This window comes from Carcharodon carcharias, chromosome 16 (genome assembly GCF_017639515.1).
Source record: "Carcharodon carcharias isolate sCarCar2 chromosome 16, sCarCar2.pri, whole genome shotgun sequence".
NCBI classification, from domain to species: domain Eukaryota; kingdom Metazoa; phylum Chordata; class Chondrichthyes; order Lamniformes; family Lamnidae; genus Carcharodon; species Carcharodon carcharias.
In genome coordinates, this window is record NC_054482.1 from 102,210,641 (window position 1) to 102,225,585 (window position 14,945).

At 40.6% G+C, this 14,945-nt stretch overlaps 1 protein-coding gene across 1 annotated transcript; it reads right to left on the bottom strand.

The window, feature by feature from the left end:
* Positions 1–477: 477 nt before the first annotated feature.
* Positions 478–11,174, bottom strand: brd2b (bromodomain containing 2b). Its single transcript, XM_041207836.1, has 4 exons — positions 10,909–11,174; positions 5,606–5,743; positions 1,794–1,823; positions 478–483 (listed from the first exon to the last, which is right to left on the bottom strand). The coding sequence occupies exons 1-4, from the start codon at positions 11,110–11,112 to the stop codon at positions 478–480; spliced, it is 378 nt and encodes a 125-aa protein (XP_041063770.1). The 5' UTR covers positions 11,113–11,174.
* Positions 11,175–14,945: the final 3,771 nt, after the last annotated feature.

The window sequence follows — 14,945 nt, forward strand, 5'->3', positions numbered from 1 at the left end:
CATTTCCTTATTCCCTGTTGTAATTTCTGCTGTCTCTGCCTCTAAGGGACCCACATTTACTTTTGTTAATCATACTCTCTTTTTACATACTATTACAAAGCTTCTGTACACAGAGTGCTGTTGCAAGATGAAACCCTAATCTATAGGATCTTGCAACTCTGCCAAGAGTATGGTTGTTAACATTGCAAGTTTATTGGAAGATTGGATCAAGTGTTTGAAAGGGGAAGATGGAGGATATTGGGAATAATAATATAGGGTGATGAGATTAGGTTTGGATTATTCTAGCATTGAGCTGACATGGATGGATTGAATAGCATATTTCCAGGACTAAACATCTATGGTTTTAAAATTGTTAAGTTATAGGATACCCAAACGAGTAGGAAAACTTGTGAAGGAAAGGAGAATGGTAGGTGATGGAAAGACTGAGTGGTAGACCCATCAAAAGTTGAAGCAACAACACATTGGCTTCTGTGGCAATTATGACTGCAAAAAAATAAAATTTGAAGTGCATCAACTACAGTTAATGGTGCCCACAAGTACATAAATTGATACCATGAGGATCATGATTAGAATGAAAAGGGAAGTACTTATGAGAAGTTATTAGAATGTGGAGTGCTTCACCAGTAGTGATTATTATGGCAGAATCTAAGTTATTTGAAAAATGATATTTTCTAGGGAAATTGGAGAGTGGATTAGATAGTTCTAAATGGCCAATTTTAATGCTGCAAATTTTAAATTATTAGAACAGTATATTCATAAACATACATTAGTGAAACATGTACATCAGGACAAAAGTTTGGCACAAATGTTACAATAAATTCCAAATACAATTTTGCATCCTTCCTTTGAAATAAGGAAAACAGAAAATCTTTGAATTTGCCCAGTCAAGCCAAGGTTACATAATCGTGTGCGCTAATTTAAAAAAATTGCACTAAAAGCCAGCCACGAAGCTAGCCATGTCCCACCACCATTAATCACAACCACTAATTGGACCTTTCAAGAGGCTGTTAAAATAATACTACAATTTCCTTCAGGCAAATGGATAATAACTAATTTAAATTTCCTCATCCCAAATCAAAAATTATCAAATGCCTTTTTGGAAGTCCACATAATGTGCCGCCCAAACTTGGGAGCAGGGTTAGAACTCATGAAATAACAGGGACAATAGCAACATGGGTGCAAAATTGGTTTGAGTGACAGGAAACAGTAGTAGTTAAATGATTGTTTTTTTTTTAGAAGATTTATAGTGGAGTTCCCCAGGGGTTGGTGTTAGGACCCTTTGCTCTTCCTAATATATATTAATGGCCTGAACTTGGTGTAGAGGAGATAGGCACAATATCAAAATTTGCAAATGATGCGAAACTTGGAATTATTGTGAACGGAGGAGGATAGTGTAGAACTTAGAAGGACATAGCTGCCCATTCCACCAACCTATGTCACAGAATCTTAATAGCACAGGAGGCCATTCGGCCCATCAGGTCTGCACCGGCTCTCCAAATGAGCATTATAACCTTGTGCAATTACCCTACCTTTTCCTCGAACCCTTGTACATTTTAAGTAGCAGATGAAACTTGCGTCAGAAGAACACAGAAGGTAATACAAAATAAAGGGTACAATTCTAAATGGGGTACAGGAACAGAGGAACTTGGGTGCACACGTGTACAAATCAAAGAGAAAGTATAGAAAAGATTCACCAGAATGTTTCCAGGGATGAGCAACTTCAGATTGGAGAAGTTGGCACTGTCCTTGGAGAAGAGGAGGTCGAGAAGAGATTTGATAGAGGTATTCAAAACTGAGGAGTCTGGACAGAGTATAGGAAGAAACTGCTTCCATTGGTGGAAGGATCAAGAACAAAAAAGAGCACAGATTTAATGTAATTGGCAAAAGAAGCAATGGTGACATGAGCAAAAACTTTTTCCACGCAGATTGATTAGGATCTGGAATGCACTGCCCGAGTGTGTGGTGGGGGCAGGCTCAATTGAGGCAGTCGAGAGGAAACTGGATTATTATCTGAAAAGGAAGAATGTATAAGGCTATGGGGATAAGGCAAGGCATTGCGTCTGTTGATGAATTGCTCCTTCAGAGAGCCAGCAGAGACATGACAGCCTAAATGTGCTGTAACTATTCTGATTCTACATCTTTCTTTATTAATCCATAGCTTTATCAAATAACTACTATAATGAGCTATAACTTTATATATCATGTTAAAATCAATACATTTTTCTCATCTAAAGTGAGATATCTCAACAACTTGCGTTTACATGGTGCTTATAAATGTCCCAAGGCACTTGACAGAACATCAAACAATTTGACACTGAGCTACATAAGGGGTTATTACAAGTTGGTCAAAGGGGTAGGTTTTAAGGAGCATCTTAAGGAGGGTTGTAGAGATAAGCCAGGGAACTACAGGCCAGTGAGTCTCACGTCATTGGTAGGGAAACTATTGGAGAAAGTTCTGAAGGAGAATATCTATCTCCACTTGGAGAGGCAAGGTTTGATCAGGGATAGTCAGCATGGCTTTGTCAGAGGGAGGTTATGGCTAACAAATTTGATAGAATTTTTTTGAGGCGGTGGCCAGGTGTGTAGATGAGGGTAGTGCAGTTGATGTAGTTTATATGGATTTCAGCAAAGCCTTTGACAAGGTCCCACGTGGGAGACTTATAAAGGTGGTAAATGCATATGGGATACAGGGTAATTTGATAAGGTGGATTCAAAATTGATTTAGTTGTAGGAGGCAGAGGGTGATGACAGAAGGATGCTTTAGTGACTGGAAGCCAGTGTCCAGTGGCGTACCACAGGGATCTGTGCTGGGTCCCATATTATTTGTCATTTATATAAACGACATAGATGACTATGTGGGGGGTAGGATTAGTAAGTTTGCGGATGGCACAAAGATTGGCCGGGTGGTTAAGAGTGAGGTTGAATGTCTTGGGCAACAGGAAGAAATAGACCGGATGGTCAAATGAGCAGATAAGTGGCAGTTGGAATTTAACCCTGAAAAGTGTAAGGTGATACACTTTGGAAGGAGTAATTTGACAAGGAAGTATTCAATGAATGGCATGACACTAGGAAGTTCTGAGGAACAAAAGGGACCTTGGCGTGTGTGTCCATAGATCTCTGAAGGCAGAGGGGCAAGTTAGTGGGGTGGTGAAAAAGGCATATGGGACACTTGCCTTAATCAATCAAGGCATAAATTACAAAAGTAAGGAGGTCATGTTGGAGTTGTATAGAACCTTGGCGAGGCCACAGCAGGAGTACTGTGTGCAGTTCTGGTCGCCACATTATAGGAAGGATGCAATTGCACTGGAGGGGTTGCAGAGGAGGTTCACCAGGACATTGCCTGGGATGAAACATTTAAGTTATGGAGAGGTTGGATAGACTTGGGTTGTTTTTGTTGGAGCAAAGAAGACTGAGGGGGCAACCTGATCGAGGTGTACAAGATTATGATGGGCATGGACAGGGTGGATAGGGAGCAACTGTTCCCCTTAGTTGAAGGGTCAGTCACAAGGGGGCATAAGTTCAAGGTGAGGGGCAGGAAGTTTAGGGGGGGATGTGAGGAAAAACTTTTTTTTACCCAGATGGTGGTGACGGTCTGGAATGCACTGCCTGGGAGGGTGGTGGAGGCGGGTTGCCTCACATCCTTTAAAAAGTACCTGGATGCACACTTGGCATGTCATAATATTCAAGGCTATGGGCCAAGTGCTGGTAAATGGGATTAGGTAGGTAGGTAGGTCAGATGTTTCTCATGTGTCAGTGCAGACTCGATAGGTCAAAAGGCCTCTTCTGCACTGTGATTCTGTGATCTTAAAGAAGGAAAACGAGGTAGAGCAGTGGAAAAGTTGGGGGTGGAGAGGGTGAATTTGAGAGCTTAGGGCCATGGCAGCTGAAGGCATGGCTGCCAATGGTGGAGTAATTAAAACTTGGGGATGCATAAGAGTCTAGGACTGGAGAAGTGGAGAGATCCGAGGGCTGTGGGTCAAAATGGGGTTGGAAATATGGAGGAGAAAGGCCATGGAGGGATTTGAAAACTAGGATGAGTATTTTAAACAAGGTAGTGCTTAAGCAGGAAAAATTGAACAGAGCTTTGTGTGAGTTCGGATATAGTAGAGTTTAGGATGAGCTTAAGTTATGGGAAGCGTATCAGGTATGCATTGAAGTAGTCAAGTCTAGAAGTAACAAAGGCATGGATGGGGATTTCAGCAGCAGATGAGCTGAGACAGGAACAAAGTCCAGTGATATTATGCAAATAGCCAGGCTTAATGTTACGTGGTCAGAAGTTCATCTTGAAGTCAAATACATCACTGAGGTTGCAAACGAGTCTGGTTCAACCTCTAACAATTGCTAAGGAGAGGATGACATCAAAGGCTAGGGAACTGAGTTCACGGCATAGCCCCCTTTCATAACATAAAGCTTCCTGTTTCATACAGAACTGCCCACTCCATTAAGATGTCTTAATGCTTGCTTGTGATCCTTCCAATCTCTCCTCTCCAAAATTAAAGCTTCTCTTGTTTCCAAGTTAGTTCCTTGCATATAAAACAAAACCATGGACCCACTCCTCCATTCTAGTTAGGAAAGGTGCTTGGGGCTTCAAACTGAAACAAAGCACCCACATTCAAGACTGTAGTTACAATCTGTTCCTCTCTTTTTCCAGAAGATGGGTAGCTAAACATAAACCACTAATTTCTTTGGCTTCCACTCCCCTTAAATCAGTTTACGATGAACGCTCTCCTACAAATCCAAATCTGAAAATTTTGGTCCGCTGTCTGGTTTCTCAATCGATAATGTCACTTTCCAGACTTATTCCCATTTTCAATCTGCCCTCTTTTGTGAGCACACAAGAGATCATGTGCATTTTTGTTCCACAGTTATACATAGTCTAGAAACTAACGTTATACATACATATGTATGTATCGGTCTTCAATTTTCTGATGGGTAGAATTGAGGAAGTCACATTAACCAAGACTCCTTCTGGTTCTATTAAACAGAGTTCAATGCACCTACATTTCATATGACATGCTGTTAGGGAAGATTTTCAAGTTATAGCTATCCAGCATTACTGGTCACTGTTCTTTCTTGTGTCTTCTATTCGGTACTAGTTCCCTCCCAATGGTTAAAATGAAGAGTTTTAAATATTTACTAACTTCTTTGAACTGCACTAACAAAAGAATACCACTGAGCAGATTTTAAAAGTTTAAGGATTACAGAATAAGATTTCCACTTAATGTTAATATTAGGGTGTAAGAAAGGTGCAGGGCCATGTCTCTCATCTTCTTCCCCAAATATAGCTTATATTACAGAAGATTGAGGGTGCTTGCTGCCCCTCTGCCTCCACACCTCCAAATAACGTTATAAAATAAGGAGGGGATACTTGTTCAATTGATTACCTGATCCTTTTCTTCCTTTGCCATTCCCTCCTCTTTTGCTAACCACAGGAAGTTCTATTTCCTCTTGTGGCATTTGTGACACCTTCTGTAGAAAAAGCTTCTCCAATGTTTGTGCCATTACAACTATGTCATCCCCTGGCTATAAACAGACACTAGTTATATCCTTTAATCAACATAACACAAGAAACACTCAGCAATTTATAAAAGGTGTAATAACATACCCGATTATATACGTAACAGTTGGTAAACATTGTATTTATGTCTTCTACACACTCCATAGCTTTACAGTAATATTTATTTTCCAAGCGTTTTTTGATTGTACCCAAATCCATTGGGTTCTTTGTTATCTGATAATAATCCTGTGGGAAAAAAACCAGGCCACCAGGCTTAGGAGCAGCATACAGTCATGATTTAGTTGAGAAGAAAACCTAATTGCACAAACTAGTTACTGGCTTTAATTACTCAATTCTTCAATTGATTAACCTATTAAGAGTATTTATTTTCTTAAAAACTGCATACGCTTAAAATTACCCCAGACACAACAATGAGCAAATGTCTTTCCCTTCCCAAGTTTAAAACCTTATCAACTGTTATTTGAATATAAAATGCGGACTTTAGTCAAATCAAAATTTAAGGAAATTATTGGATAAATATAATTCAGTAGATGCACTGTACATGGACGTGCAGAAGAGTGTCAATTTGGCATCTCAAGAAGCATATAGCAAAAATTCAGGAGTGTGGTATGAGGAAGTATAACAGCATGGATAGAAAGTTGATTGATTAACATAAAACAAACATTTAAGGCCAATGTGCATTGCTCATATTTTAGAAGGGGTGTAAGTGTTATGGCTAGATCTACTTTTGTACTTGGAATATACAGATAATTTTCACTTGAACATTATGAAGTGGAATCGTGAAATTTGCTGATAATACAAGAGTGGGGCTGAGTTGGCAAATGGCATGACTGGAAAATATTTCTAAAAACAAAGAGGTAGAAGAGCCATTTCATGTGGCTATGGTTAAGGTGCACATTGTGTAAGGAGAAACAAGGATATACTCAATAGAGTGATAAATAAAGGCAAGTTGGGATTCAAATTTCCAAAAGTTACGTATGCAGGCAGATAAAGACAATAATGGCTAACAGCTTTGGGGGTTTATAAGGTTATAAACTATAAAGAATAAACCGATGTGAGAAATTTGTACAAAACAATGGTTGAACTGCAGAACACTAGATATTGATTTCAGTGTCCCACAGTAATCCAGAGACCAGAATTGATAAACCAGAGAATTCAAATTAAAATCCCACAATAGCAGTTTGATAACTTATAATTCTGTTTTAAGAGAAAACACTGCAAATTAAAAAGTTGGTTTCATGGTCACTTTATTACTATCAGATTGTCATAAAATCCCAACTGATTCACTGATGTCCTTTTGAAAAGAAAACCTGCTGTTCTTACTTGGTTTGGCATGGAAGTGACTTGCGTCCCATTCCAACATAATTGACTTTAATTACTACTGCAACAGTTCAAGGCAACCACTACCACCTTTCTCAGGAAAATTAGGAATGGGTAATAAATGTCCTTGCCAGCGACATTCACATCAAGAATAATTTATGTATTTTTTTAAAAGCTACTAAATCAGAGACAAACATGGGAGGTGGTGGCACTGGCAAGGCCAACATTTGTTGTCCATCCCTAATCGCCCATGAGCTAAATGGCTTACTAGGCCATTTCAGAGAGCAGTTAAGAGCCTGAAGTCACATGTAGGCCAGGCAAGAATGACTAATGTCTTTTAGGAAAGGAAATCTGTGAACCAGATGGGATCTTACAACAATCTATGATCGTGGTCACCATTACTGAGACTAACTTTCAATTTTAGATTTTGTTTGAATTTAATTTCCACCAGCTGCCTTGGTGGGATTTGAACTTGTGTGCCCAGAACATTAGGCTGGGCCTCTGGATTACAAGCCCAGTATCATTACCACTACACCACCCTCTCCCAATGCTAAGCATAAGAAACCAGAGTTACAAGGAGAGATAATGGAAGTTTAAAAGGAGATCCAGGTGAAGTTTTCCTTTTAAAAAAAGAGCTTTGATAGAGTACCTAGGGGAAAACACATTTTCCGGCTGGCAAGCCAATGACAAGAGGTCATTAATTTAAAATAACCACACTCCTCACTTAGTGATTAGGAGAAATTTCGAGAAATTTCTGCTGTTATACAGAGATGCTGGAACACCAAATCCTTTTAGATCATTTGAACAAAGAGCTGGAACACAAGGGCCGAATGGTTTCTTTCATGCTGTAAATGTCTACACAGTTTTAGCTGCCCACCTTTTTCCAAAGATAGAAGAGCATTGTGGTGAAAAACCAGATTTGGAATGTCTACCCTCAACAATCAACTGCATCTTTTCAGAAAATCTCTTCCACTCCAAGCACACATTCTCTCCACCAAAGGCAAGGATTAGGAACAAAAACAAAACTTGCTGGAAAAATTCAGCAGGTCTGACAGCATCGGTGGAAAGAAAGACAGAGTTAACGTTCAGTCCGTATGACTCTTGTTCAGAACTAAAGAGGTAGAAATGTGATGAAATATATACTGTTTGGTTGGGGGGGGGGGGGGTGCGCGGTGGTGGGACAGAAGAAGCTGGATAGAAGGCCAGTGATAGGTAGTGGTAAAGGAGAGATTGCAAAATATATGTCATAAAAAGGTCAAAGGGGTGTTGATGGTGATGATACTAGTTAAAGGAGCTAATGGTGACATTAAGAGTAGAAAGCAGGATGAGCAAGTGACAGATGGCCCTAGTGGGGGTGGGATGGGGACAGTGTGGGAAAAAAAGGATCAAAATAGGCTAAAAGGTGGGGATAAAACAAATGAATGGAAATACATTTTAATATATATTTTTTCCAATATTTCAATGTAAAAATTAAAAATAAATATTACAAAAAGGGGATCAAGATGGGGTGAGGATGGAGTGTTCATGATCTGAAGTTGCTGAACTCAATATTCAGTCTGGAGGGCTGTAAAGTGCCTAATCAGAAGATGAGGTGCTGATCCTCCAGTCTGCATTGAGCTTTACTGGAACATTGCAGCCAGGCCAAGGACAGACATGTAGGCATGAAGGCAGGGTGGTGTGTTGAAATGGCAAACGAAGGGAAGGTCTGGGTCATGCTTGCGGACAGACCAAAGGTGTTTCAAAAAGTGGTCACCCAGTCTGCGTTTGGTCTCTCCAAAGTAGAGACCACATTGGGAACAGCGAATGCCTTGGGCTAAATTGAGGGAAGTGCAAGTGAAGTGCTGCTTCACCTGAAAGGAGTGTTTGAGCCCTTGGAAGGTGGAGGGAGGAGAGAGGAGAGAAAGAGTAAAGGGGCGGGTGTTGTACCATCTGCGATTGCATGGGAAGGTGCCATGGGAGGGAGGTTGGGGTGTAGGGGGTGAGGGAGGAGTGGACCAAGGAGTCTCAGAGGGAACGGTCCCTAAGGAATGCAGGGGGGTGGGTGGGGGGAGTGGCGGGTGAAGGGAAGTGAAGTTTGGTGGTGGCATCATGCTGGAGTTTGTGGAGGATGATCATTTGAATGCAGAGGCTGGTGGGGTGAAAAGTGAGGACAAGGGGGACCATGCTTCTGGGAGGGAGAGGAAGGGGTGAGGGCAGAAGCACGGGAGTTGGGTTGGACATGGATGAGGGCCCTGTCAACCACCATGGGTGGGAAACCTCAGTTAAAGGAAGAAGGAAGACATGTCAGTAGCACTGTTTTGGAGTGTGCAATCATCAAAACAGATGCAACAGAGGCGAAGGAACTGAGAGAATGGGATGGAGTCCTTACAGGAAGCAGGGTGTGAGGAGCTGTAGTCGAGGTAGCTGTGGGAGTTGGCAGGTTTGTAATGAATATTGATGGACAGTCTATCACCAGAAATCAAGACAGGAAGGTCAAGGAAGGGGAAGGAAGTGTCAGTGATGGACCATTTGAAAGCGACGGTGGGGTGGACATTGGAAGCAAAATTAATACATTTTTCCAGATCCAGACGAGAGTATAAAGCGGCACCGAAAGAGTCATGATGTACAGGAGAAAGTTGTGTGAGGGGACCCAAGTAGGACTGAACAAGGAATGTTCCACATACCCCATAAAAAGAGACAGGCATAGCTGGGGCCCATGCGGGTACCCATAGCCACACTTTTTATTTGGAGGAAGTGAAATGAGTTTAAGGAGAAGAAATTGTTCAGTGAGAGAACAAGTTCAGCCAGACAGAGGAGAGTGGTGGTGGATGGGGATTGTTCAGGCCTCTGTTCAAGAAGGGGAGAGCCCTCAGACCATCCTGGTTGGGGATGGAGGTGTAGAGGGATTGGACATCCATGGTGAAGAGGTTGGGGCCAGGGAACTGGAAATTGTTGATGTAGGGCATCAGAGGAATCGCGGATGTAGGTGGGAAGAGACTGAACAAGGAGAGAGAGAATGGAGTCAAGATAGGAAGAAATTAGTTCCATGGGGCAGGAACAGGCTGACACGATCGGTCTACTGGGACAGTCCTGTCTGTGGATTTTGGGGAGGAGGTAGAAGTGGGCTGTCCAAGGCTGGGAGACTATGAGGTTGGAAGCTGTGGAGGGAAGATCTCCAGAGATGATGACGTCAGTGACAGTCCTGGAAACAATGGCTTAATGTTCAACACCCCTTCGACATTTTGTTTATAACACCTTTTGCAATCTCTTCTTTGCCTCCACCTATCACTGGCCTTCTATCCAGTTTCACCTGTCCCACCCCCCTTAAACAATATATATTTCACCACATTTCTACTTCTAATTCTGAAAAGTCATATGGACTCGAAACGTTAACTGTCTTTCTCTCCACAGATGCTGTCAGACCTGCTGAGTTTTTCCAGCAATTTTTGTTTGTGTTTCAGATTTCCAGCATCCGCAGTATTTTGCTTTTATCCAAGAATTAGGAATATTGGACAATAATCAAAAAACACAACCCAATTTAGCATAGCTGAAAGTAGGGATCCAAATGTAAAGTTCTTACGTAAGAATCATAATGTACTAGAAGTTGAGTATCCTTTATCCGTAAATCCAAAAACCAAACATCCAAATACTGCATTTCTTTGAACCTCATTGACCTTTAGCATGGGAAATCTAGTTGTTTGTCTGCTGTTTACCTTGTAATTTTTGTGGTGAACACGTCAAAAGGAAACTTATTACAGGTACCCTGTATTTGTTATTCAGTGATACATCTTATTTTCCTGACCATTTTATTTAGGCTATAGCTAGCCAAGGCTTAGACTATTGTAACGCATGTTGAGGGTTTTGGATAAAGGATACTCGACCTGCATTCTATCAATTTCTACCATCGTTACTTGTGCTTCATATAACTGTCTTCTAATGTGGACATCTCAAAAAATTCAGCTCCAATCCACATCAGATTTATAAATTGGCTCTGAATTGTAATTTGTCAAGTACTGCTAGGAAAAAATCCATAGCAATGTAATTGGATACAGCATTATATATTCTAATCAGATAAGATAAGAATTCTTTACAGGCAAGTTTAATTTCACAGCATCAACAGGCTGTTGGAATGGCCATGCAAAATGGTGCTTCCACAGAGCTTTAACCACCACTTTCTCCAAATACCGAAGCTGATTTGTCATGCGGCTAGGTTTCTTTGGATTGCGATATTCTGGTGGCTGTGGATTCACAATTGTATGCTCCTGGTGGGGTCTTTTATCCACAGTTGATGTCATTTTGAATTTCAAAACTTCTTGTGCTCAACCAACAGGATTTTAAACTTTCCTTTCAATGTTCTTGATACATCATTAATCCCATCATGGCTTCATGGTAGACTCATGATAGAATCTGTTAATTAAAAATAATATATTTTTAGAAAGCATCGCACTTTTTACTTTAACTTGACTTTGGCCATCAAAGAATTCAGGCTGTATACATTTTTTAAAGGAGGAAATACTATTGGATGCAAAACAAACCTAAGCAAAAGATTCAATTTAGGCTAATATGAGTGAGCTATCTTAGCATTGTCCCATCTCAGGAACCAGACATTATGCCATACTTTCAAAGTGAGATTTTACAAAGTGTGGGAAAGGACGGTTTGATACAGATGAATAATAAAGGTAGCCAGAAGTAAATCAGCTTCATTCAAGAATGCAATAGAAAATAGACCACCAGTTCAGTACAGAATACTAGAAATAAGCAACATGGAAGACCATTTTCCTTTGCTCAATAAATTAAACCCAATATAAAAATTCTCTATTTAAAAAAAATTGTATTCAGTGATCAGGGCCCACTAGATATTAGTCTCTTGCATGTAGAAATTAGAAAAACTGGGATAAAAATAGAAAATGCTGGAAATACTCAAAGTCAAGCAGTATCTGAGCAGAGAGAAACCGAGTTACTGTTTCAGGTCAATGACATTTTGATTTTCAGCAGCGGCAGTATTTTGCTTTGTATTAGAAAAGTTGGGATTGTTCTTACAGTAGAAAATAAATAAAAAGGGGCTCAACATTATTTACTCTATGAAAACCCTTCATAAAGAGAAATTGCTTCTAGAGGTAGGAGGGTCAATGACACAAGATAACTGGCAAAAGATCTGGGGGTGGGGGAGGTGAATTTACTGAGGACATTAAACGAAAGTTGGGAGATAAGTTTCATGTTATGGCATAACATTTCTGAATTTTATTTTGCTGAAACCACTATTTTGGACATTAGAAATTGTGGGGTGGATAATTGGAGAGGAAAACATGGAGAAGTTCATAAAAAAAATAGTTGCAGGTCACTCATTAAAACAGTGCTTGTTATGGGCAGAAACTCACCAAGGCTGCTTTGACAGCACCTTCCAGACCTGCGACCTTTACCACCTAGGAGGACAATGGCAGCAGATACATGGAAAAGTCACCACCTGCAAGTTCCCCTCCCAAGTCACACATCATCCTGACTTGGAAATATATCACCGTTCCTTCACTGTTGCTGGGTGAAATTCCTGGAACACTCTCCCAGACAGTACTGTGGGTGTAACTACACCACATGGACTCCAGTGGTTCAAGGCAGTGGCTCACCACCACCTTCTTAAGGGCAATGGGGGATGGACAATAAAAATGTTAGCTTAGCCAGTGACATTCACATCCCATGAAAGAATTGCCTTTTTTTTTATAAAATGTGCAGCATTTATAATGTTGAAAATCTAATGAGCTTCCAGTGGAATAAGTAATTGTAACAAGTGTGGATAGTCATGAGATTCCCTACAAGAGCTGGTTTGCATAAGAATTTAATAGAATTTTTGTCTGTGTACCTCATTTAATATCAGAGATATTAGGATGAGAATCTTTGTTTCTCCACATCCCAATTTGTGTTGTTTTTTTGCAGAGAACTCTTGGAAAGTAACAAAACCAAATATTATTAGACCTGGGACACCCTCCTGCAAGCAGCACTTTCAGACAGTTGCCCCCTCTCTATCTCCCATTACTACTTAAAAACAGCAGATATCTACCAGGTCAACTAAGTCCTAATTCTGCTCAGCATCAGGTTCTGCCTCCTTGCTGTCAAAAACCATCAGCCCCATCACACCACACCTAATCCCAGAAGTGTGCCCACAACACAGGACCTCAGTCCCAGTGTTATCAGAGTGCAGTTAGTTTGCCATGTTTCACACTTGTATAGGGAAGATAACCAATTTGTTAGGAATCAGTAACACTCTTCTTGAGCCTTCCATCCTTCCCCCAACACACCATCTCCCTTTCCTCTCCAAAATCCTCAAATGCATTACCACCTCCAAAATCTATGCCCATCATTTCCAGAACAGCAAGCTGGTGGTATGGTCACTGGACTGGTATTCCAGAGAACCAAGGTAATGCTCTGGGGACCCAGGTTTGAATCCCACCACAGCAGGTGGTGAAATTTGAATGCAATAAAAAAAAAATCTGGAATTAAAAATCTGATGACCACAAAAACATGGTCAATTGTTATAAAAACCTATCCGGTTTTCAAATCTCTCTTTTGTCTTGCCCTATCTCTCTAATCTCCTCCACCCCCATGAAATATGTGCTCCACTAATCCTGGCCTCAAACACTCCTGATTCTAATTGCTCCACTATTATCCACTGAGGGAGTGAGTATTCTGCAGTAGGGGAAAAGACCATACTGAAAAGGTGCTACTCTTAGCAGTCTCCAGGCAGCAAAAGTGTTGCTGTTAGCTGGTACTGTGTTGTTGGGGCTCAGAAGTTCTGGGGAGCTCAGAAGGTCACTGGCTCCGTGCAGGAAAGGGTTAGGGCTCAGAAGCAGTCCTGGGAGCCATTTATAGCTTAGTGTAGCTGGGGAGATTGGAGCTTGGTGAAATCCAGGGACAGTGCCAGCCCAGTGAAACTAGCTAGCTATTAAAGAGCTGAAATTTCACCAGTACAGGCTGGAGGTCTTGGGGAACTACAGGAACAGAGTCTCAGGAAATGAGATTGAAACTCTGGGAGGTGTGCAGTTATTGAGGCAGTCTGAACTGGAGCAGTTTTGAAGGAATTCAAAGGTTTGATCTTTGAAAGTGAAAAATTTAGAGTCCCTTGTGAGAGACAGACAGGGTTTCAAAGAGATTGGTTGACTCTGTTTATTGACAACTAGGTGCATTGCTGAGAAACCTGTTGATTGGTCTTGGTCACATTTGTTATTTATTGTACAACGTGGTGTGTTCGACCACAATTTGCTTGTTAATTCACATGTACTTCATAGTAACCCTGATCATTAGAGCGTAAGATAGATATTGTAAATGGTTTTATCTTTTTGACCTCGCATTATAAAGTTTATTTTGTTTGTTCAAGACCTGTGGAATCGTGTGGCTTTATTCTCTTAGCAAGTGTCTTGTATCTCAAACTTTTGTCTACTTTAAACAAAACATTATTGGTCCCTAACCAAATCTTACCAATAACTTGGGGCTCTGGTCGAGGATCATAACAATAGAAGCACTAGCTATATAAAGTGGAAGACGTAAAGCCACAGTGGGATGGTATATTCCCCAGGGGTAGCTCAGTAGAAAGCCTAAAACTGCACCAAAATTCATTAACAAAGGTGAATACCCTCCAATGTAACTGGAGTTTTATAAAAAAAATAGAATTTCTGGTTATTATAAATTTATTTTCTGTTTTGTTAATGACTATTGACCAAGGTTCAAGTCTTAATTGTTTTATCAGGGAATGTCATGTAGCAGGAGTAGACACTGTCAATTGGCATCAGGAATCAATGAAGGCCCTGTAAGGCATCCTACAAGACAGCATTCCCAGATGGATTTTGGATTTAAGAACAAGCCATTTTCTAGAATAGTCTAAAATTCAACACAACACTTAGTTGGCAAGCTTAAACAGTGAACCTTTCCAATGTACTTAATGATTACAAAAATTAGGAAGAGGGAGGAGCTTTGAGTAAAAAGATAGCTGGAGTGTGTTTAATTATTTAGAGCTTGCAGACATTCTCACTGATATGTGCAGAGATTTATCAGAATTACAATTTGAGCCATGCAGCGTGCGCAAGGTGTCAAAGTGTTATTATAACACAGGTCCAGTTCTTGGGACTAGATCATAAAGTAG